The following is a 25,946-nucleotide window of genomic DNA, read 5'->3' on the forward strand; positions in this document are numbered from 1 at the left end:
AATCGAATCAAATTTTTGAAAAGCAAAGTCTCTCGCGGAATACGATAGAAAAACACGACATCTCTCGAGAACGCCGCAATATCTGCGGGTTGGATTTTTCAGATCTTTCGCCTGTCGCCCTTTTAATGCAGCCGTCAATCTCGCGCGTCCTCATCCTGACCAGAATTCCATCCTGATTCCTGTGCGAGGTCTTCTCACCAAATATCATGCGTTAAAAGCCACTTTCAACGTAAAAAAGAAAAAAAACGTAAACTTAAATTAGAATGCATTTATTGCACAATACTGGAATTCACTCGCGTTTATATTTTATTTATTATTTTTATCGCGCGCATGATGTCCCAACTTCTCTTCAAAAAAACACCATGACTCAAAAAATGACTTTAAATATATATTGTGATTTTGGATTTATTTAAATTTCATCCATTAAAACGCAATATGCGAAATTGTAAAAATAATCATGCGTTTTTATAGATGAAAATTCGGACATTTTCACATTTTCAAACGTCACACATTAATCGGGTTAGAGATCTTTTTTACATTAAACAAATACGATGTACTAAAGACATTTGTTTATATGTAATACTTAAGCTTATGAAACATTTAAACGAGTTGCCATTAAACATATCTTCGCATTTATAAATATAACCGACGAATACTGACTCGTGCGCTGGTCTTTTCTAGCAAAAATTTGTGATTACATATCTTGTTTCGCAAATTTTTCAACGTTATTTTACCAACGTAAAATATTCTAACAATAAAATATTAACTGTCCCTGAATTTATATTATTATTCTCGACATATGCAGCTGTTCCAGTTCTGTGGTATGTACTGTATATACACAGTCATAACATGTTAAACGACTTTTATAATAATGCTAGGACAAAATAGAGCGAATTGTAAATAGACAATTTTATGCAGAAATGATTTGACTCACAAAAGTAGGAAATATCAATTATATATGTGAATCAGCAAAGCTGAAACTCTATATAATTAAAAGGGTGATTGAAGTAACATTTAAAACTGCATACCATTCAGCGATGAAAAGGTCAATTTAGTTTTAACAAACAGATCATTTAGTTCTACATAAAAACCAATATAGCCTTGCGTTTGCGTTCGTTTATTTGAATATTATTTCAATTTTTCGATATTTCTATATAACTTGACAAATGTTTGTACATTTTAAAACCTTTATATCTACACCTCTGTGTGTTTATTATTTGTTATATTGCATTAAAACATTTAACAGAATATTTAACAGTTATATAATATTTATTTTTACAAAGAGGTATTATAATATTTTAAAACGGAACCAATCACAGACATCGCATACCTTTCATATTTTGAAAGAATACATAACCGCCGTGTGTCTTTTTGACGCGATTTAACTTTCCAACTTAATTCATTCGAAAATATTACTCGGCAGGTTAATTCATTTTCTGTGTAAGACTCATTTTCCGCATAATATTTTACGAGCTGAATTATTTCACTCGGTGTGTCCGTTGATAACGCCACTGTCTTGCCACCCATTTATTTCTATTTATCAAGCCGATTTAATTATGAATTCGCTCGGCTCCGTTTATTCAAACGGAGACGCGTGTGCGAATAAACGCACGTGTGAAGCACCGATGTCGATAATCCGCCGGGTCGGCAAAGCCGCGAAAAATATTCCGCCGGCGTTTCCGGGATTCGCGCGGGGTATTCGGGACAATTTCAGGATATCCGCGGGATTCCCGGCTATCCCTGCGCCTTCCCGGGGCTCCCGGCGTACGTGTTACGGAAGCAAACAGGTCGCTTAACAAGCCGGAAGAACAATAAAAATGCGTCACCTCATTAACCGCTCCCAATTAGTCGCGGGGCAGCGTCGCGCGGCGCTTAATGCAACATGTACCGGGTGTCCCGCGGTGGTTGAGGTGCTGGCACTATAAATATAGATTGTGAGCCTTATTTCTTTTTATCTTTTCCCCCTTTACTATAATTACCACAGGATTAATGACCTAATCCTCCTCACGCCGCAACGCATATAATTTTCAAGATTTTCTTTAAGCAATTAACATGAAAAGTGTGTACGTGGCATTATAAAAGGGGCGAAAAACATTGTTTCTCTTCGGCTTGTATAATAAATATCGCGCGTGTTAAAATTAAAACCGATTATACATATATCGTCGTTATATATCATTCCATTCTGCTTTCAAGTGGATAACATGACAATTAAAATAATTATATAAGATAATGTTGAAAAGGGAGGCGAAACGTCGAATGGAATGTAAGAATAAAAATTTATTATTTTGTAAAATGTATGAATAGAATTCTCCGCGATTCACGCTGAGAGCCTTGAGTAAGATCTTTGAAAACGGGCAGGAAAGCCAAATCCGACCTCGTCGAGACGGGAATCGCAGTGAAACGCGAATATCGCAGTTACGAGAATTACGCGTGAATTGTTCGGCTCGGTTTCGAGTGCGCTTCAGCACGCCATTCAAGCAGGATCGCCCGTTCATTGTCCGTCCGTTAATCCTCTTCCCTGCACTCCTCCATCGAGATCACGTGATTGCAAATTTTTAGCGAATCATGCGGCAAGCGCCGCGAAGTTTTAACAACCCATGTTTTTTCGTGTCCATCATATTCAGTTAGTTACTTCTGCTTATTTGGATATGCATATTGAATATACCGTCACGTTTCCGCGCGTTTTGTTTATTTATTGATTATACGGCTTTTCAATTATACATTTTTGGATATTTTGAATATCATCTCTTTCGTTTTGTTTAACAGAAGCAGACTCGTAATTTTGAAAAGTTTAATTGACGTTCGAATGCAGATTAAGTTACACATTAAGTACGCGTTAAGAAAATTTTATATAAAATTGACTAAAAAACGAGGTTTTATCGCTTTCTTCTTTGCTTGCATCTTTTGATTTATTATTGGCTTTATATAATTTAGAAGCCCTTGATATCTCAATATATTTCTCAATTTAGTTTCAACTATTAATATAAGTTACTATATTTAATTATTTAATTACCATTTATTAATTTCTATTTGAGTCGTATATATTGTGTGCGAAAATAAATTCAGAATCATAAAAGATTGATAAAAAATTAGTAAATAATAATTAATATTAATAAATATTTAAGTCTTTACGAAGCTACACATATCAGTGAATTCTTAATAATAAGGACTGCTACTCACAGGCGTACAGTATATTAATTTAGTACCGAAAAATCGAGATAAAAGAGTGGCATATTATCTCTGCGGATGGAAATACAGCCTTAACGTGTCCTCCTTCCTCCTTTTCCTCTCCCTTTCATCTCCTTCGTGCGTTCATTTCCTGCGGTTTGTGTAAATTAGGTTTGCTTGTTGCAGCAGGGTGCATAGTAACACAGTGCATTTTGTAGAGCGAGACTTCCTCCCGCGGCTCGAAATAGTTTCGTGTATTTCTCAGACGAATAACCGGAATAATTATTTGTAAATTAAACATGTACGCAATTATGCCGAGATATTTTGTTTCATTTACGGTTTTTGTTTGATTTCGGTAAAGGATTACGAGTATTGCCTTTATTTTATTAATTTCAAAAATATATACAATCTCTATGCATTTTATTGATGCATAATAATGATCGTCAAGTATCTTGAGTTTAATTCTCAGGCTTTTTAAATCGATCTTTAGCACTTTTAGAATTTAGAATAATATAAGTATGGCTTTATTAAGCTTTATAGAATTAAATATTGTTAAATATTATTTATATCTAATTATGAATTTTTAACAGTCAATAATAGTAAATTTAATTGAATTTATAGATACATTCAAATTTAATAATCTTAAATTAAGTTTCTTAATTCTTTTATCTAATCTCTAAGTATTGCGATGCGTCCAGTTAAGCAGATTAACATTTTTTTTTTTTATATTTGAAAACACGTAATACTTATCACATATTGTAAATTTAAAGATTTAATTCAATCTAAAGATTTAATTCAAGAGACACGAGAGAGAATCCGAAATTTCGGTAAATGCGTCGTAATCGTTCTATTAAGAAAATGAATAAGAAAATGTAGTCGGGGGCTTTTGAAGTGGCCTGTAGACGTTAGCTTGCCCTCGCCAACCCCTTTAACGCCGGACATAAATATTAATAAGCGAGCGGTGAAATTCACGCTTATCGCGCTACCGTGAAGATTTACATGAGATAACACGACTTTCCTTTTGCGGCATGCGCGCAGGTGTGTCACCGTGTGTGTAAGCGTGTGCGTGTGTGCATGTGTGTGTTTCCAGCTTCAGAAAACATGTCAACATTTACATACAAGGCCGGATAAGCGAGTCACGGGGATCGTTTTGCAGCTACGCCGACTTCTATCGGGCTTGATATCTGCCGAGCTTTATTACGCCACCCTCGGAGAATAAATGATGAAGACAGACGAGGAGCTGGGGGGGGGGGAGGTTACTAAATGGTGCCGTGGGAGTGACACGCACTGGTTGGCAGTGGACGATACTTTTCTTGCGAGCCAATATGATTCTTTTTTCTTCATAAAGCATAGCAAAACCGGCACCGTCCGACGCTGTTTTTATAGCCGTGGAAGCACAGTTAATTTTGCGTATCTCAATTCTTGGAGAGTCTCGCGTTTTCAAATCTCTACATTGCTGAACTTTAAATCCTTGGATTTAATACAAATCAAATTTATAATGTAACACGCAAATCCTTTGATTTTGGAAACCTTTAGATTTTTGAAAGTTAGCGAACTTGTGAAGGGTCGCTTCAGGAATCCTAGCACATATATCTTGAGTCCTTATATAATTGAATTTATAGAGAGGAAAATTTTTTTTAGATTTTATGACTTTTTTATGTGTCTCAAATTTTTTGTACATATGTAACTATTTAATTTTTAAAATTTTAAATTTTTTAATTATCCAATTTTTAGTCTTTTTAAAAGAAAATATAAACTTATTTAATATTTATAGGTCTGTGATATAAAGAATTTAATAGTAGAACACTAAATACTCAGGAATGTGATAACTAGAAAATTAAATGTCTAGACGACTCTGTTAAGGATTTATTTTGAAAATTAAAAAAAATATGTTAATGAATAATATTATTATTTTACGTAAAATATTTATTTTTTAAAATATATATGTATATGTGTGTATGTGCGTGTGTGTAAAGAATACTCATACGCACGCGCGCGCACACACGCGCGCAGAGATGGGCGACAGCATTTACTCTGCATTATTCAAGTGGAACATTATTTTCCAACATTGTCTATCAATAGACGCGTCAGGTGCTGGTTAATAATCTCGGCAGGTGAACGCGGTTACCGGCTAAATTTTCGCTCGAACGGAAGTGGCACAATTAAGGGAGTTTTGTCTCGGGGGTTGGCCGGAGCCAAGTTCCGGAGTACTATTAGGTATATTAATGTGCTTCCCTGGTTCGGGTCGTTCCGGGGCCAAGCGCATTATACCCGCCCCGCGCTCATTTACAGCCGATGCAATCGGCCAAACAACGCCGGTTATTGCTGAGATTAAATGTAACTCAAAAAATTTTATTCCGGTAATATCCCCCTATTAGGTGCGGACATTCACGATTCGTTCCTCTGTGCGGTTGTAGTTTCCACTGCATTCCTATTCGAGGTCCATTAGGTATTCCGTGCTTTGCGTTATACATTCTCAGATTTCTGAATACACGAATATAATTTACTTCTTAAGTTTTATCAAATATATTCGGATGCTAAATGTTGTGCACCCTTTAGAGATTCTAATTTTAAAAACGTGATCTTTACCTCCCTGCTGGATTTTTAATTCTTACGCTAAAAAAAAGTTACGGTGGAAAAGTAAAATATATGATATTTAAATACTGCGTTCTGCAAGAATTGTTTACTCACGTATTATACATTATTATGCATATTACATATTATTAGTTGCATATTATGCAAAGTTATCGTGGCTTAAATTTTACAAAAAAAGTGCGTTAACCCAGAAACACAAAATGTATTCATAAATCAACTACATTTACTATATTACATTTCTATAGAAAATTTAGAACATTTTACAACGAAAAAAAAAACAATTATTACTTCTTTCGAATAATTATCATTATTTCTAAAAATATTCAAATTTATTTTATGAAAATTTAAAATACATTTGGCATTTTGTAAAACGTTAGATTTTTTTCTATTTAAATAGTTTTTTCGTATGTCACGCTTTCAGCGAAAAGAATCGATGTTGAGGTCGGGTCGAATCGATCCGAAAAGAGGAAGAATTCTTATTATTCTGCGCCCGCGGAATATAAATCTGCATAGGAACACACTCTCGCACGCGTGTGCGTGTCGACACTCCAAAATTATACTTGCAAACGCTGTAGGAGTGTAATTAACGTCGCCGGCACGCACCATTATCCTGCCGAGCTATCCTGCTGGTATATTATCGTGCGTTTTAAAAATTGTCGCCTCTTTTATTAAGCACAGTCGGCCGATATTTTTTCACTTCGACATTTAGGCGCTTTTCAGATGGACGAAGCTTAAAACAGCCAACTTTGTGCACCATATTTTCTTTTACGTGAATATTTCGTACATTGACTAACTTTATTTAAATAAAAATTCACTGCTTCGCAGTTAATTGAATATCAATTTAATATAATTCATTTATAAATAATATAATTTTTAGATATTACTAAAATTATATATATTATGTATGTATAAATACAATATTTATAATAATAATTTAATACATTTATAAATGAATAATGACATTAACAATATAATTATTATAATAACCGCGCAAAATATCTCTTCGTGAAGCTTTAAAATTTTTTAGCTTAAACAAAAGAATTTTCATTTTAAATAATTTATAATAATTGAAAATAAAATATTGGGAATGACATTTACCGGAGAAAATTTTGTACGGTCATATTTTAAAATGGCTTTAGGGAATAAATGGATGGGACAAATATTATATACTTATATATAATTATACGCGTAAACTGATAAATTGGTTTTCTTTCTTTATCAACTTTCTCGGCTGTTAAAATTATAGCTTTGAACGGAGAACGCTACTAATTTGTTACAATTATGCAAAACTAAGGGTAGTATTCGCGCGATCGAGAATTCGATAATATTATGTTAGAACAAGCAATATATCGCGCGCGTATATGCGCGCATCTGAATGTGGTGCGCGATAGCCTTTGGTGTACCGCAAACCGCGACGTAACTTGGTAAACCCCCATCCTCTCTCTCGCCCACGTGTTAAACATTGATTACTGACATGCGTATAGTTAATATACCAATGTAATTCACGTGAATGTTCGAAGTCGTTATGGTTCCGTTATGTTTGGAGTTGAAACAAACATTGTACGCGGTGATCCATTTTAATCTCACCGTTATTGCCGAAACTAATGAAACAAAGAATATATATATATACATTACAGATTAGAGTTATTGTATCTTCGGGAGAGAACGAGACGATCGTTTCGTAGTGAGCATAATTTTGTTTTAGATGGGACTTTATTTCTCAGATACAAAGGTCATCTTTTTTTTTCTTAATAAAAGCGATTTTATCGATTTTTCTTGTCGTTCTTCTGCTGATACGGAGAATATGAAAAATATGCGGATCATATTAATAGCAGCGCAGTCAGCGGCACATGTCTCGTTATGAGGAAACGATAGTTGGAGAGCTGAAAACGAGATCTCCCAGGAAACGCTATTGTCTTGCACTAAGGTCCCTTATAATCCTTGTTAATAAATCCTCTTGTTATACCTTACAATCCTTTGTTCTATTCGTCATAATGAATCCACAGACCGTATAATACATCCGTGTACACTCGTGTAAAAAGAGAACATCCCGATGAATATGGCAGAATACAGTAGTGTTTAATAACTCGTAGTTTATTTTTCGCTATTTTACTATATATACCGTATATATACCGTATTCAGTCCTCCACCGATATCATCCATACGTTCCCGCAAATCCCCGAAGGGGCCATCGGGCCGCGAAGGTATAACGACCGAACGAAAGAGTCGTCCCTGAAAGAGGAGACGGGGGATGGCGCCGATCTCTGAAAGGGTGGATCTGTCTCTCTCTCTCTCTCTCTCTCGCTTTCGCTCTCTCTTTCTCCGCAGCGTACAAACGAGCCGAAGGGTGGTGGACGACAAAGGGCGGACTCGTCCGCACTGGAAGAGACAACAGGAATCGAGACGCGAGCGCGATTCGAGCGCGAATATCGCCGTAGTCTGTTTTCGAGCTGAGTTCAGCGCGAACGTGATTTTCGAGCACTCAAGCGAAGTGGAGAATGGTGTCCGCAGCACGTGCCTGCGGGCTAATCCGCCATCGTCGTTCCCGGCTGACTCCATTTCGCTGTACGTTCCGCCGGTTCCGGCGGCGGTTTAGCCCGGGAACTGGCGCGTTATTCTTTTTATTCCGCCAAGTGTTTTACCTCTCCTCGGACTAATTCCAGATTGTACCGACATCTTTCTAACTGCGATTGTGTGCCCGCAATATCGCCGAAATTTTTCACGCAATATTTAGCGTATAGGTATACCTCCCCACAGGTCGTTCTGTAGAGCGCGTTTCGAGCTGGATCCAATAACACGTCGAGACCTATCTTTCAGAGACAGGAAACTAGAAATTTTTTAGGATTATTTCTCTTCCGAAAAGAATAGGTACGAGATTTCCGTCTCTTGAAATGTAAAAAAGTGAAAAAGGGAGACTAAAGCAGAATTGCATCGCTGACAGAGAATTCTTTCTTTTTTGACAGACAAAAAATCGCTAAAATTTGTTAAAGAAGGTATATACTCCTGAAATATACCGATTTGCCTTATAAAAACCATTTTAATTAACGATGGAAGCCGTTCGCGCGCGAGATCTCCTTACCAAATAAACGCCGTCTGCGGTGTAGCCGGTATACACCCGGAGTAGTCCGGTACCGCTGAACGCCCGAGTGCGCGCGAAACGCTCGCGGCGGAAGCGGCGCTCGTCGTGCGAGCGACGCGCTTAATCAAGCGCGAATACTAAATCAGCGTTGGGAAAATTCTCCGTGGCCGGGCCGTGGGTCCGATCTGGTTGATTTGAAGCCGCGGTTCGGGCTCGGTGTGGCGCGAGACCCATTCAGTACACTCATTCATTGTGCGCGCTCGGTAACCTTCGTCTGGCAGCGCGGTACAACCAAGAGAGCGGCCGCACAAACAGGCCTGTCCGCTCCCGCCGCCGGGTGAAACACCGAAGAGCATATATTTGTGGAGCAGTCGAGCGGGTTCTATCAACATTTCAGCATCGTTAGCGTTCAATTACACGATTATCGACTGCCTCGAACCGTCCGCGCGATCACCGGACACGCGCGCGCGTGTCCCCCTTCTCGAGTGAGGCGCACACAAAGGGATAATCTTGACGTTGAGTCGCCTCGTTTCCTGCGATGCTGGCCGCTACTGATTATTGAGAAGCTACCCTTCGATCGGCCCGGGCAAAAAAGGGGACGTGCGTCTCCTTCGCGTGATTGGACCGGAAAAATAATTAACGACAGAAACGGCGAGACGAAGCAGATACGCTCTGATCCTCAAGTAATATATATATTCGAACAAATGGTATGATAAGAGAATACACGTCGGAAACAGATATCGTCGTCCTGTGTCATTGGACACCTAGTTATTGCAAGGGTAATATCAAAATGTAGGGGAGACCGGGGCTCGTTAAGCAAGTTGGCAATGCGTTCCGTTTATATATTTATAGCGAAAAAAACAATGGAAAAGTTATCACAAAATATTTCTTATATGACATAGGTACTTTTCACAAAGTTTTATTTTAATCAGACAAGTATTACAATAGAAAAAGAGAAAAGTCTGATTCAATAGGTGACAAGTAAATTTTCGAGCGTTTCAAAATATCGTATTAATGTTCTTCAGCTTGAGAGAAGTAAATCAAAGTGACGTATCATTAGTTAAAAGAAAAGTTTCTGTTACTATACGACATGTTATTTTGACTAACAATAGTAATTTATTGTAATAAAACGACTGAAATAAAACGTATGCAGGGATGGGGTATGTTGGCTCATATCGAGACACGCTTAGCTTGACTTGTTGTTGCCGTGCGCGTGAGACCTGTTTGAGCACGTGATTTACTATCTACAATAGAAGCTAAATATATATTTATATTAATATTTTTATGATGGAGAAAGCTACATCTAAAATAGTTCACAATTATTTTTCTGCAACAACGTTTTGATATTCGATCATTACAAAATAACTTTAAAAGATACAATATCTTATGTGTTACCCGTTTTGTGTTTCTATTACGTATTCATTAATTTAACGTGGACTTTTGTCGCATAGTCAACTTACCCTACTATCGGGGAAAGTTGGCCACAATATGCAGCATGTTCATATTTCATTTATTACAAAGAAACTATACGGTATACAGGAGCGTTCCTAGCATGAAAATGTAAAGAAAGGTTCTCTCTATCATATTAGTACTGTTTAATCATGATAATTAGTTGTATATAATATAAAAACTCAAATGCCGAAATTGTAAAAACGGTGCCAACGAGCCCCGGTCTCCCCTAATGGCGGTCAACGGACTCTGCTGAGGCTTTTATTGAAATTCTTGAAGGGGACCCTGAAAAGAATTCCTTTCTCTCTCGGACCCGAGTTATCCGGAACGTCGCACCTACGGAATGAGCTCGTTGTGTTCGGCGCTACGTAATTTGGCGTATACCGCAAAAACAAGCGGAATTTCACAAAGGTGAATAAGCAAGTGAATAAAGCGTATTCGCGAATTCCAAGAGCGAATGGTAATAATATAATAAATAAACAGATTATAAACTCTATAACGTCGACTTTGTGTTCTTATAACGCCCCATTCTTTCCAACATAATATTTTAAACTTGAAGTAAATTATATACGGTAATAACATCCTTTTGTTATATTAAAAGTACAAAAATGTAATTTAATATTTATTTAACAAAATCTGTATTAAATTATTAAATTAAACGTATTTTATTCTTAGAAGAGAAGATAACTCAATTACAGCAAATGAATATTGAATAAGGAACTAAAATAATTAGGGAAAAAGTTCAAATTAGGGAGCAATTTTTGCGGTTCAGTTCGGATTCCTATTTCCGATTCTGTGTCGCTTTGATCTCTCTTGTGTCTGTCGTCCCTTATCAAGATTTTTCTCGGTTGCTCCTTTGTCCGATAATAATTACGATAACGAGACAATGCTCTCATTAAAATATGAGGATCAAGGAAAAACGCATAATTACAAATTGACTTTTGAAGTAATAAAAATAACCAAATATATATATAAGCCACGTTTATATTATAAGCCATGTTATATTGGATTAAGAAAATTAAGTTGCAACTAAAGAGAGAGTGAAATCTTTAATTATATTTTGATATAATTTAAATTATATTATGATTACAGTTTGAATTATATTATATGATATATTTTGAATTATATTATGTGAAATGCATTTGCACAATTAACGTCTCAATTATTCCGCGCATCTTCATACGCTACATTACACTTATACATTAATAATATATTTGCGTTATATTACAACAATTTATTATTCACTTTAATAATTATGAAACTAAATCATAAGATTTTCATACATCGATTACATATCGTTATTATGATTTCATATAATCCTCTGTTAATTCTAAAGCATTAATTAGTCGGGCATTTGATTTTACGCAACAATTATTGTCGTTATCATCATCATCATCATTGCTGCTGCTGTCATTATCATCCTTACAATATCATTTCATGAACGGATCGAAGATCACGATGTCACGGCCAGACGATGCGCGTCATGCGAAATTGAATATCGATTAATCGTCCTTAAGATTCGCTAATGTTGCGCCGGAAGTTAATTAAGCTGCGGTAATTGCAATCTCTCTTGAGCGATACTCACCCGGCTTTCCACTAGTTATATCGCCTTAACGCTATCGAATTGCATCATTAATTTCTCACATTATCCGAAATTATAGGATTGATGTTCGTTATTGTTGTACGTGAATTTATTTAGAAAAATACTTTTTGTCTCTGAGATTAAAAAAGGTTACATTATCATCAGATATACATATTTGAATTAACTTGATTTTATGACTATAGTTTCTTATCTCTATATATTCTCAAATACTTAAATATAAGATGACTTTATTATTGCACATAAAGGTATAAAAGTTGATATGCAAAGGTTTAGCGTAGCTCTTTCACGCGCGGTAATAATTTCATAATTTTATCGATATTTTGTTCCATTCGAAATAAAGAAAATTGGCGCGCAACGATCACGATCTCGTCTACCCCTATTGAGTTTTCCCGTGCCTTTTTTCCCTCCGACTTTCTCTTCGACTTCCGCCATTGTTCTTCGCGGCCGGCGCGGCGGCGGCGGCGGCGGCGGCGTCGTCGCGGCACCTTTCATCGACGCCCTTTTGTTCGCTCGCCAATAACGCTACGATAACGAGTCAATCGTATCATGGAGAATCGAAAGGTGTCAGCTCGGGAATTGCATTGTCGGGAGTCGAGGAATCGATAGTCAGGTAAACCGCCTTCCCACCTTTTCACCTCTTCTGACGCACGTATTGCAAACAATTTGCGCAATTTCATGTGATTAATTACAGATGCTTAAGACTCGACGAGTCTTTCATAAGATTCTAAACGGAAAATTTATGTACAACGAAGTACGGGTAGTAAATTCGGTGCGAGATGATCCAATTTACTATTTATAATATTTCCAAAAAATTGTTCTTCAAAATTGAGTATACGCCTCCTGTTATTTCATGTTACGTTACTTTTACGTTACCCTTTTCTATACGGGATTAAAAACAAGGTGTAATTTTTCAGATATTAAATCCGGACTATTGAAACACGAATGTAGCTAGTATTAATCCTATATATATATATAAACAGGAATTTTGTTTCAATACCAAACGCAGAATGGTTAATATTTATTTAAATAAATTCGTATATATATATATATGAAAATGTCTAGGTACAAACGCGAGCGCGCGTCCGTTTTCTGCGTTTATCATCTAGTGGAGGAGTATTCAGTTCGCCGCAAATACGCTTTCTCTTGTCAACTAGCGAAATAGCGCGAATAGTGTGAATAACGGTGATAATTTTGGCGGGAGAAATTAGTGAACGGGAGAGAGGGAGAGAGAGAAAACAGGAGGTGAAAGATGGAGTTCGCAAATGGCTACCATAAAAGCGTGCTAATGGAATAACGTTTATTCACAAAAATAACTGCATGCTTTATCGGCATGCATTTCCTTTTTCCTTCACTCGACTTTCTCTTTTCGGTGCGATACGGGCGGATCACACTTTATAAATAAATTCTGTAATAAACGCAATTTGCGGACATGCACCACTGGTAATTGCTGCGAAGGCGCATCGCATTAATAATCGTAATAATGATAATAACAATAGCAGCCTCCGAGAGCAGAACTCGTAATTGTGAAGCTGTTAACAAATAAATTAAAAAATAATAATAACTAAATAATAGTATAACTTTGAAATAAGATATATATATATATATATATATATATATATATATATGTAGGTCTGGAAGTATGTTCCGGGACTTTTATTTTTGATATCGGTATATTCCGGGACATTTGGCAGTTTCCAGGACTGTCCTGGAAAAAATTGATGTCCTACGGCAATTTTCGGGACAGTTTTTTAAATCTGATTACATATATATGCGTTATATTCCAGGACTGTACATTTCAAAAAACGTAAACAGTCCCGGAACATACCTCTGGACCTACATATATATATATATATATATTGGCACAATAATATCAAGAAATTAATATATATTAGAGAAAAAAGTTAAAAACTCTTGAACAAATCATTCGACTAAAATAATATAGATCTTAAATTCATTTCAATATAAAGCTGTGTTAATTATATTATAATATACTCTCAAAATATTAAGTAGTAAACCGTAGATTAGCAAATTTATTTTACATTTGTTGAAAAAAAAGCTTTAAAATAAAATAAAATAATTATTTTTTTTTAATAACATTGATAATTTCCATATTTTTTTTATTATGTACGAACAGTTCAAGCTCTCATTATTAGTCCTTCCTATTATCATTGTAAAATTAAATTTTATTCAAACTAATTTCTTGTAATATTTTCATATTTTGATTTTACATTACTCTCGATTCATTCGTAATTTTTCATTATTTTGTATATGCACGTTTAAACACATTCGAACAATTGCCGCTGGCATGTAATATTTGCTAAATTTGTCAAATAGCAAACGATTTGATAAAAATGGAACAGGGGCAAATGTTGGTACGTGATCGACGAAAAGGCGTCAGCCGACAACGAACGAATAACTGAATAAATAAAAAAGAAAGAGTGAAATGTCAAACCTATAGGCATTTTAAATAACAAAGGGTCGGTGCCCGACATCCTAATTGCGGCGCCATTTTTTTTCGATACATGCGGCCGTTTAGGACGATGTTCCTTTTTACTCTGCAGCACGCGTGTTTCGGACGTGCCTCCCGCTTTTCGATTTTCGTGCGTGATCGATTTTCGACCATTCCGCCAACTATTTTTCCAATGTGACGCGCCGTGACGCGTTGTGAAAACGTTTGGCGACGAACGCCGTTCACGCAATTCACAATCGTGGCCCCAATGAAAACGGTAAAAAAAGCTCATAATTATTCTTCGACGTGATTTCCTGATCATTTTTCCTTTAATTACATTATGTGAAAAAGCAGATCGATGAGTAAAAGTGTGCGCGAGGTGAGCTTTGCATAATTCAAGCGTAAATAAATAAGAAAAAATAATTTTGCGCATGAACACCTATCGGCAATTTGTTTAATACCTTACACATATAAAGTGTCGTAGAACATAAGAATCTAGTGGTGAAAAAATATTCACGTTGACAGATAGTCGATTTCTTTCTACATATATGAATAAATAAAAATACGGAGAAGCGCGTTAAAACGTTTTGCGTATATTTATTTATACAACCAAGTTTATTTTTGTAGTTAAACGTTTTTATTACAGGCTAATTAACTTTCACCGGCAAATGCGAAAGGAAGGCAGCAATAGCGTTTGTTATCGGCGCCTTTATACCTTTTATTTGTTTTCCCTGGAAGCTTTTCCGCTGTTTAACATCGCGTTATCAGACGGAAGGATTACATTGTAATATATTTGGGCGTTTTAAAGGCGAGGACGTAGGTGGATCAGCGAAATAACGTGGAATGAGAAACCATAACAAAATACGGCGAAAAAGATCACGGCGAAAAATACAATGCAGAGCGGCGCACATGTATATTTTATGTTTTCTCTCTCTCTCACTTCCTTTATTCCTTCTTTCTCCCAAATTACCACCTGACATTTGAATGTCTGGGCAAAATTCATTAACGCCGGTATTTTTGGATTCGAAAAAAAATTCACGTAGGGGGGTATTAGAAAAAGTGGCGAATCTGCGTATCATCATATTGACGTTACGATCGAAGTAATTGGCAATCTCCCGTTAAAACGCAACCATTTTATCAAATGTTTCGCAGCGAAAAGTTTCGCCGTTTTGTCCTTTTTGCCACGAGAAATCGCACGTTTAAACTGCAGCTAATGGAGCATTTATTGACCGAAATGCTCCTCGTAGGACGAATTCGATTAAAGTTCGACGCGATTCGATTACCAGGAGATTCGTTTTGTCGGCTCTCTGCTGGCACCGTGTCTGAAAATCTTTGGAACCTCCGTCGGAAAACCTCGGAAAGTCACGCGGATATATTCATGCGATCGTAGAAATGTAATTTATGACGCCTGTGGCGTGTATAAAATCGATTATTGCAAAAACGTTGAAGCATTGTACCGAGTCTTTTTGTGAAACAGTATACACTTTCTGCAATAGGATCGACAAGTGATAGAAAAGTGTTATCTAGAGACTGATATTTTCTACCTTTATTGGGATTTCAACGATTTTTCTACCAGAATTGGCATTTTATAAGAATTGTTATGTATATATAGGTACATAAAATTTAAAAAAAAATATATAAGAGGATTTTTTTACATTAAAAAAAATTATTGTCATATAAAACAAACTTATTCTTTTCTCTAAATTTTCATTCTATTTCAATGATACGAAATCCTGCGTTATTCATTTATTCACTTTTACACATCATTATAATTTAACGAATATAATGAAATATATTGAACCACGATACTCTGAAATTTATATGATGCAAGTTAATGGAAAACGTTATTTAGTTCTCTTTTGAAGAACCCTGTAGTTCAAATTACACGCTCTGGTAATCGTCAATCGATTCGCCATTCGTGCCCAATCACCGCAATATATAGATTGCAAAATAACATTCGAATATTTCGGTCGACGCAAATTTGGTGAATGTTTTTCACGCTTGCATTTCACCTTTTATATTGCGTGATCGTTAGTAAATATTGTATATCAATTTAATTGTCACTTGCGCGCTGCTACAAAATCATAAAATTAGACTTCCCCTCTGTCCCCCATAATATATGATGTTAATTGCTTTAAATAAATAAATAATTATTACAGTATGCATTCCAATGAAGAAAAACTACGTAATATATTGAATAATATTTAATTATAATAAGTTTATATAATAATATGTTATGTCGACTGTTTGTCTAATACAAATTGCTTTTATTATATGTTTCAGGGACTACTACTATGACAGGTGAATGTCTCGAAACTTTACTCCAATATGCAGGTATTATAGTATTAATTTACACACACACATTAATCCAATGTCACTCAACGATTGATATTAAAAAGATATATATATATTGCGATTTGAAGCAGTACTTAACAATTGCCTTAACTTTTATCGAAAATTAGGCGTTTTTTCTGCATCCGCGATCCTTTTCCCAACTGTTGTCTCAATTTTCAATTAAAAGCTTGAGGTTTTTAGCAATTATAGGCGAAACGCGTTTACGCTTCTTTGTCTCTGATCTCCTCAACACATTATGCTTGGCTAATTCAATGTGAGTCGACAATAAGCAGCGCCAGACGGACGTAAGTACGCGAGTTGCATGTCCAAAGCCCGCTATCGCGCGTATGTAAACGCATTCGAACAAAATAAGGGAAAAGGAACAAACGCGACACTATATGGACCTCGGACCGTCGCACGGTGGTAGCTGTCGCAAAAAAAAAAGAAAAAAAAAGAAGAAAGGATCGCCGTGTTCAGCGGAATACGTCCCGTGGTGCATTCATATTTTGTCCTTTTTAATCGCGCGCGCTTCAGACGCGGAACGGTGCGGGCTTTTATTGCAGCGTCCACCGGCACGATGCGACACGGCCAGCGCGCTCCGCTCCGCTCGGCTCGGCGCGTTGCGTCGCGTCGCGCGTTCTTCATGCCGGTCACGGAGACGCCTCTGAATAGTCACAATTAAAACGAAAGCGAAGACGCAACGCGATGCCGCGCGTTGACGTTCGCGGGGTTGCGTTCCTCTCTTTCCTCTTTAAGTTCCATTTGTCTTTTTTTTTTTTAACCCTCAACGGAGACCAAGTGGGATAGACGCAACGGTCGTTGATGCGCGCGTGCATTACTTTGCATCGAGAGACGCGGTGGGATCTCGATGGCGCATTTTGCCAGAGTCGTTCGTTTATTGTTGCTCATTTAGTTGCGCCATATGTCAATGAGCGAGAAAGAGAGAGAAATTAATTCCTTTATAATTTTCAAGAGGGAATATCTAGGATACGAAACACAGGACTATAATAATAGAAAGGGATCGACGCGCGGATGAGAAGAGAATTCATAATTCGAAATCTCAAATCTATCACGAGGACGCACCGCATGGCACGCATGGGACAATTCGATTAACACGTGGATACAGCGCAGCTATAATGTCCATATACCCGGATATTGGGTTAATTAGAGACGGCTGTCCCTCGAGATTCATCATCAAGTGACATATCAGACACAATGAATTATTAGAATCAAGATTCGCGCGACTCGCTGTCGCCCGTGCTGCGACTTTTTTTATGATCAAATTATTGTCGCCGCGGTTTTTAATTCCGTGGAAATCGAGCGAGCCCTTGGCGTTTTTACGCTACTAAAAATATTATAACCATTAAATGCATTCCTTAAAATAACAACTCTTACTTTTTGTAAAAAATAATGTTTTCAAAAATTTTTTGATTTGTAGCATTTTATGTCACATTCTATTTCATGTGTCACATTCTGCGCAGTTGCTTAACTTTACAAGACAAATGCATTAGCGACAAGTATACAGACATTATATTTTTAATTTTAAAAATGTTTAAAAGTTTTTTAACGTTAATAATATTTTATTTCTAATTAATAATATAGTGGTGTAAATAAAATGTTTTAAATTAAATTTACACAAAGCCAATTATCGAAATATACGTACTTAACATACCTATATTACACATTATTATATTTTTAATAAAAAATTCTTTGTCTCTAAATTTTATTTTTCACTGTGTTTAATTTAATCTGTTAATTTATATCATAAATTCTTATTAATTATTTAAAAACGTTATCTATGATGATATCAGATACAGAAAAATATAACTAAAAAACAATTATTAACATCTTACCGGTATGTCTTCCGCTTTTGCATTTAATACATCGTTTATTACAAGTAATTATTATTACCAAAGGCGTGCCACCGTGGATTGGCTCGTAATTTGAACAAATGCAAAGTGTCATTCGGTCGAATGTGCACAAAAAGCTGCCGCTGGGCTAAATTAATAATTATTACTATTTACGGTTATATGAGCGTAATGAATAATTATGGATTATCAACTGAGAATAATAATGTGCGACTCATTGCGCACAAATGAGGTTAATTTCGTTGCGGTGGAATGTATCGGCATTTATTTATTTTCCTATATCTCTGCAATAAGCAAGAATGCACAACATCTCTATTAAAAAAATATCTATTATTACGTGACTTTTGTCTTTAAAAGACTATATATATCTATTAATTATGTTAAATATATTTTACTCCTTCTCAATGTATTTTGAATTCTGATCTTTTATTAGCTTATTATTTTTTGTCGCACCCAGAAAATTATCTAAATATACTTGTTAAAATCGGCATTTTTCCGAAGAAACACGACTCATCTCGTATGTACGCTCGTTTTATCGTATAACCGCCATAAATTGTCAATTTTATTTTTGACTTTACCAATGGCGTTCCGTTATTGCAACATAAAGTTTACAGGAGCATAGTATGAAGTTTGTATGGTAGGCAAGGCGTTCAATAAGGAAGAAGGGGGAAATTTCAGTCCTAAATCTGGAGATGGCAATGGTGAACGAGAAGTACCGAAACTTATACATCTCCTCGATTATTGGCAGTAGCTTGATTAATACTATACTATATGTATATGTACAATTGAAACATTAGACAGAATTACAATTTCTAGATAGAATAATAATTATAGCAATTGAAAAATTTAATAATTAGCACGATGAGCTCTGTGTATACTAATTTGTTCGCTAACAGGTCAGTATAAGATTTCGTTTCTCATAACATACAATTTATAATAATAATGCACATAAATGAGAAATGTTTTACGGTAATTAATAACTCACGTAACGTGCTTGAAGATATAGGGACATATTTGTGATATGATATTATGCGAATTATAATGTCATATCAAGTAGCGCCATCAATGATAACGATACACGAACAGTTAGTATCGAGATATACATAATATCGCTACTATTAACAAATACGAGCGTTATTAGTCGTATGTAATCAAACGATAGCAGCACGGGATACCATTATAATTGCCTATTAACAAACAACAATAGACAATATATCGTGACAATATTTATAGTGTTACACGTTGATCACATACATGTCGATCAAATACATGTTTTCAGTATAACTAAAACATAAGTCCATCACTATATAAAATTATTTAACTTACTTAAAGTTTATATTTTACATGTCTACATTGCTGTCCTTCTGCTTCCATTATTCGTGAAATAACTATCTTCATTTTCACGCGCGCAGGAAACGAGAGGTACATAAATGTTAGAGGTTTAAATGTCAAACAAGTCGCATTGGATACAATTATATTTTATATTTCTACAGCTATTCTTTTTGCATAATAAAATCTTTTTATTAAAATATAATATATATGTAATAATAATAAAAAATATAATAAAATAGATGATATATGGCAAGATTACGAGAAGTGAAAACGATTAAAATCGCATTTCGCGAGATGATTAATCTGTGGAAAAAAGAGGGCGGGGTTAAAGGGTTGCGAGTCTCGTTTGTCGTTCTTCCAAATTAGAGGATAGCCATGTAACGCGACGCCAAGTAGTCTGAAACTGGCTGTTAAACCAATGCAAATTAGCGGAAGACTCGCGTACCTCCGAGTTTGTCCCTTCTAATTACGCGGGAACCAGCGAGAAAGGCTTAGCCGGGTTTGCCGGGATTTAGTTGCCACCCGGTAGATGCGGATCGCGCGAAGAACAAGAACGCCGTTATACCTAACGCGGTTTTGCGCCGAGCAATAATTGCACGTACAACCCGTGATCGATTTCGGCGATAAGATGCAGACGGGGGGGGGGGTTATTTATGTCTTACAACGGTCTTGTTGAACTGATGATAAGCGAGAAGTGCATATACAATTGTTCTGTCGCTAAATTTCCAGCAATCTCGTTTTTGCGATGTATCACATTACACATATTGCGTGTAACTTTAATATGAAAATATACATTTATACGTGTATATTGTGTACGTGTACACAAATGTATTAGAATTTAGAATGAATAAAATCGCTTATAGCTTCACACATTAAACTTTTGTAACTTAAATGAAAACTGTTGAATATGGCTATTATATGGATATCAAAGGACACCTATACATATAAATAATATGCATACTTCGTAATATATTCATAAATATTGAGCGGTTTTTAATTGCACTGTAAATTACAAAAGTTTGTCTTTAAAGTCAAATCATTAGGAAGCTTGGGGATTAGCTTCCGATATTCCTTTGAAGGAAGAAATTCTTTCATTGCGAAATAACGAGTGTATGTTATTTCTGTGAAAGTATTAATTAAAAACATTATTTTTTCTCGTGACACAAGTTCTTAGCGTGGAATATATGCATTGAATTATTATAAATATAAATTATTCATAGCTTTTTTTTTTTAGATTATATATATAGAGTTTGTTGAATCATTCTTTATGATAACAATGTTATAGTTTTAAGATTGACATCGAATTTATTTATGCACAACACAACAACGCGCGCGTTATATGCCATTGTTTTCATAATTCAAGTTTTAATAGATATCTTTTATAATATGCATATATAAAAAAGATTATATTACTCTCTCACACATTTTTATTACATTTATAATACATATATGTATTATATATTATATATAGGTATATTATATTTTTAATTACTCAAAGTTTTCCACACTAAATTAAACAATATTTACTTATAATAGATATTATACAATATTTTTCCTTTGATTTTGGTATTATAATTTTTACAATTCAGTTTATTGATTTTTCACTTTTCAATTGATTTTATTTCTTAGTTTATACAGTTAGACTATATAAATCGTTACAATTTAAAGCGTCTATTGTGAATGGAATACAAAGAGACACGCGCGCGCACACTCACACACATGCACACATGTTCCAAGCTCAAAATAGAACTTGCTATTATCGAAACGTCATTGATGAGATCGATTTACTTGCACATTTGATATTTTATTGTGCGACAGAAATTATTGCGACAAAAAAATGAAAAAACAGAGAAGTTAAAAGATAAAGGAAGCAAACTGAGAACCAAGATAAACAAGAAAGTGAAAAATAGAGAAGATTGGGTATATGGAAAAAAGTTTAAGAATAGGAAAAATAAAAAGTTAAGAATTCAAAAAATGGTTAAAGATAGAGAAATAAAATATGTAGAGAAAATTTAAAATAAGTTGAAACAGTCACTTCTTCGTTCCTTAAAAATGAATAACTAGTAAAAGTATATATCCATATGTTATTCTCATCATTCGAGATGTTAAAATTCGCGATTTTCCCGTTGATAGTTTCTTACGATACAAAGTATATCGTAGAGTGCAAAGAGAGCACCAATGCATCGTGGAAAAGGGACAGGTCTGCAATTCGATTCGATTTTATGTGCCCTTTTTAAGAGTAGCCCTTTTACAACGACGTATTGTGCCTTATTACATGGATGCGAACAGTAGAATAGCGAACAGTAGTGCACAAAATGCGTAAACAAGGCAACGAGAAACTTGATGTATTATTCAATATTCTGACAAATGCGACGCTTGTGATAATATCTAACTTTTGCTTTTCTTTTAAACTTATCGTGGAAGCACTTATTTATGAAGGATCCCTTGTTTACGGCGAACTATTTATTTGTTGTGTCAGTCATTTTTTTTCTGTTTATCCATTTATCGCGATAAACCATGTTATGTCACATTTAATTTAGCTTTTGATGCCCGATCGGGATGCCCGATGTTGTATATCAAATGAGGGAGATTAATTAGGGACGAACGTCTCTCAAGACACCTTCGCGACTTCGAGGGTCTAATCGCGTACCATCGATACGTCCCTTGACCCTCGATGTCGGAATGTCGGCGTCGGCGTCGCGTCGGCCTAAACGCTCGATCCCCATCAATGTGCATTAAGTGCCATGGATTGTGCATCGCTTAATGCACGTCCTATCCGCGTCAAATTAAGGGTTAGTGCCACGTGAAATTAATTCTACGCCATAGAGAAATGAGAGTATCGTCATTATAAAATAATTACAGACTCGTTATAATCATGGTTTTTATGGGCGATTTTACAATAAGGATTAGCGCAAAAAATTTCACGATTAAAGTGATATACGAAAGGTTGAAGATAATGTTTAATATGAAGAAAAATACCACTTTAAAAATACTTAAATATACTTATACTCTTTAAGTAAATATCTTTAATAATAATAATAATAATAATAATAATAATAATGAAAATACTAGTTTATTTTTGTGTTATTTTTTTACGAATTTTATATTTATTCCTTCTAATATACTTGTTTAACATTGTTATCCGATTCATTTGTCGGTATCGAAAACATTTAAAAACGCTGAATCCAAATAAATACCAGCTTGGTCACTCGTGCTTTTTCGCGAGCGAGTCAATTATCAACTATGAAATCGACGCTGCGACCAATCAAGTTACAACGGTGAAGTTACACGGCATCGTCCCTTTGAAAAATTAAAATGTATTCGACATTCGACTCTGCAAAAGCTGAAAACTAGCGATGTGCTTCTATATTTAACTTGTTTTCGCAAACCCCCATCCCGATTTATGCAAATATATATCTGCAGCTATAGATACGCAATGAATTTCATATGCGCTTTGATCTTTATTCACGCCGCGAGGTCACCGTGTAATTTTTAATATATGTTATTAAGTAGTAATAACAAATTTTTGCAATTAGTACGCAAAACAGCCTCAACGTAAACATTTTTAAAGATAGATATTTACAACTATGTATTTTTTATAACATATATACTATTACTTGAAAAGACATGTCAGAATTAAGAGAAAGACGATTGTGAATTTTTTGCGCCCGTATAAGTACTTTCTGACTGACGTATGTCTTGGAAAAGTGTGTCCCAATTTGAAACATTTCTTGAAAGAACTTAATTTTTTTATATCGAGCTATCCTGCGTATTATTACGACGTTATCGTCGTTATTACGAACTTTTAATTATTCTAAATTTAACGCTTTATCACCCGTGAAATGACACTTCGAGCGTTAATGACCACCAAGATAATTTACGATCGATGTCTTTAATCGTTTCTAGAAACCGCAGCTGAATTTAAACGTTGAAAGTTTTCCTCGTGAAAGTAAACGGCCGCCTCACGCTTCCAAAACTTTTCCCTCATCCTTTTGTCCGGTTTCATGCAATCAATCGCACAAATATAGCGTTCGTTATGTTTGGAAACATCCCTTAACCGATTAAAGTTTGGAAAACTTTACGGTGTTGTATGAAAAACATGTGCAGTTATTTTTATGTTATTTACTTCTGCACGTTAATTGAGAAAGAGACTGTTGAACATTTTGTACATTTTATAATATACATTTCAAATGTAGATATATGAAAACAAATAATAATCGAATAAAAAATATATATTTGGAAATAATCTCTTTATATTTATTTTGTTAAATATAAACCTTATATCGGTTAAAACGTTTTTCGTATACTAAGGTAAAGGGCAATTGTAATCTTTTGCAATGGGTACAAATTGGATTCTATGGAGATACATTAATTTGTCTTTGGAACAAAAAGGTTTACCAATATTGAGATTTTGAAAAATTTTTAAATTCACCTTACACACATTGATTAATATAATTAATTAAATTAATTTTCTTGCAGATTTGACATTTGATAATTCTATTATGTGATTGCGTCGTACGCATCACGCGCACACAATCGGTAATTTAGTGAAAATTTCAACGTCAAAATCCGCTCTCGCCCTCGGTCATCGCGCGACAATGCAACAACAATTTCAATGATGATTTATTAATATCGGCGCGGAAAAGGGTGACAAACACGACCGCGAAAAGCTATAACTGGCAACTGGCAATCGTGGAAAACGCGATCCACCTTCATTATTTTGACGTCTCGCGTAATTGGCGGCGCGTCAAACGCAGCACAAAACGCTTTTCACTTCTTCGCGCTTAGACTGCAATTTAATCGAAACATCGTACCGAATTAATGGCACCCGGGCAAAAAGAGAGGAAAGAGGGAAGGGGAGGGATAGGGGTGGGATAGGGAAGGAGGAGAGGGGTCAGTGCGCTGGTGCGCCATTGTTGGTCAATGCGCATAATTTGGCTTTCATGAAAAATCCGAAATATTCCATCGCGATTTAAGCGAAATTAATTGCGGCATTAATATTCGCACGATGAAATGCGGTGGGCGGAAGAAGAGGATGTAATGCAAAATCGATCGTGACAACATTGCTTCTATGCGTACAGATATATATGTATCGGAATTACACGCGCGCGTATACACGTTTCCCTTAAATCATATCCCTTCATCTCTACTACTTTGTATTAACCCTCTAATGGTTGGAGTCGGGTGCGACCGCACGGCATCGTCTATTTTACATTTTTTTGTTTTACTGCAATTATTTAAAGTCAGTTAATAAACTTTATTATATATTCATTTTCATATAAAAAAAAAACAGAGGAAAAAGTTTTATGTTATTATTTACTTCTTTCACCCATTTTGTACATTAATTAAATAAATATACATAAATATGTTCTGAAAAACCGCCTTGCTATTATAGAGAGTTAATAACTTTTACATCTTTATTATTCACATATATCATTTGTCGCAAATTTCACCATCATGAGAGTATAGGTAACTTAATTTACTTGCTTTAAGTCTCTTTTACAGTTTAAACATTTAAATATTATTTACAAAAATCGAGGACATTTAGACATGATGTTCGCATGAGATATTAGAAAGTATTCAGTTATTTGTCAAGTGCCAAGTGGTATAATCGTAAGTGAATCGACCGGAGGAAAATGCAAGGGAGAAATAAAGAGGAATCAAAGTTGAAAGAATATAATTATATTGAAACGTATAAATAACGTTATTTTATAATAATTAATGAGATAACTTCAATTCGCGTTCTGGATTATAAAATTTTCAAGATACAGGAAAAGACATGAAAATTTGATGTTAATCGAATTGTTGCTACATTTACTTTTAGAACGTTTTATATTTAGTTCGCTTCTGACGTTTACTAATAAATGAAACAGTTTTTATCTCGAATTAGAGAGCTTACAAGTGACGGGAAGTTGCTATAAAATATTACACGATAATGTTCAGAATGTACAAATTTATAATTAGCTAAATTAGCACAGTTCGCAAGTTGTCAATTGACTAAGTTTGCATTTGCAATGCAATTATTAATTCAAACATTATAGATATTTCCACTAATAGAGAAGATGTAGC

At 35.2% G+C, this 25,946-nt stretch overlaps 1 protein-coding gene and 1 long non-coding RNA gene across 3 annotated transcripts in view; one reads left to right on the top strand and one right to left on the bottom strand.

Annotated features, from left to right (window-relative positions):
* LOC143904943 (uncharacterized) overlaps positions 1-25,946 on the top strand; it is a 110,909-nt gene that overhangs the window by 71,915 nt on the left and 13,048 nt on the right. For both annotated transcript variants that reach the window (XM_077419957.1, XM_077419956.1), the window contains exon 5: positions 16,627-16,644. In XM_077419957.1, the coding sequence (XP_077276083.1) occupies positions 16,627-16,644 (18 nt within the window). The remainder of the gene's footprint in view (positions 1-16,626; positions 16,645-25,946) is intronic.
* LOC143904944 (uncharacterized) overlaps positions 1-25,946 on the bottom strand; it is a 236,569-nt gene that overhangs the window by 71,335 nt on the left and 139,288 nt on the right. The gene's annotated exons all lie outside the window — the stretch shown is intronic.

The sequence above is a fragment of the Temnothorax americanus genome, unplaced genomic scaffold, assembly GCF_048541705.1.
Source record: "Temnothorax americanus isolate GAGA-0224 unplaced genomic scaffold, ASM4854170v1 Scaffold6, whole genome shotgun sequence".
Lineage (NCBI taxonomy): Eukaryota > Metazoa > Arthropoda > Insecta > Hymenoptera > Formicidae > Temnothorax > Temnothorax americanus.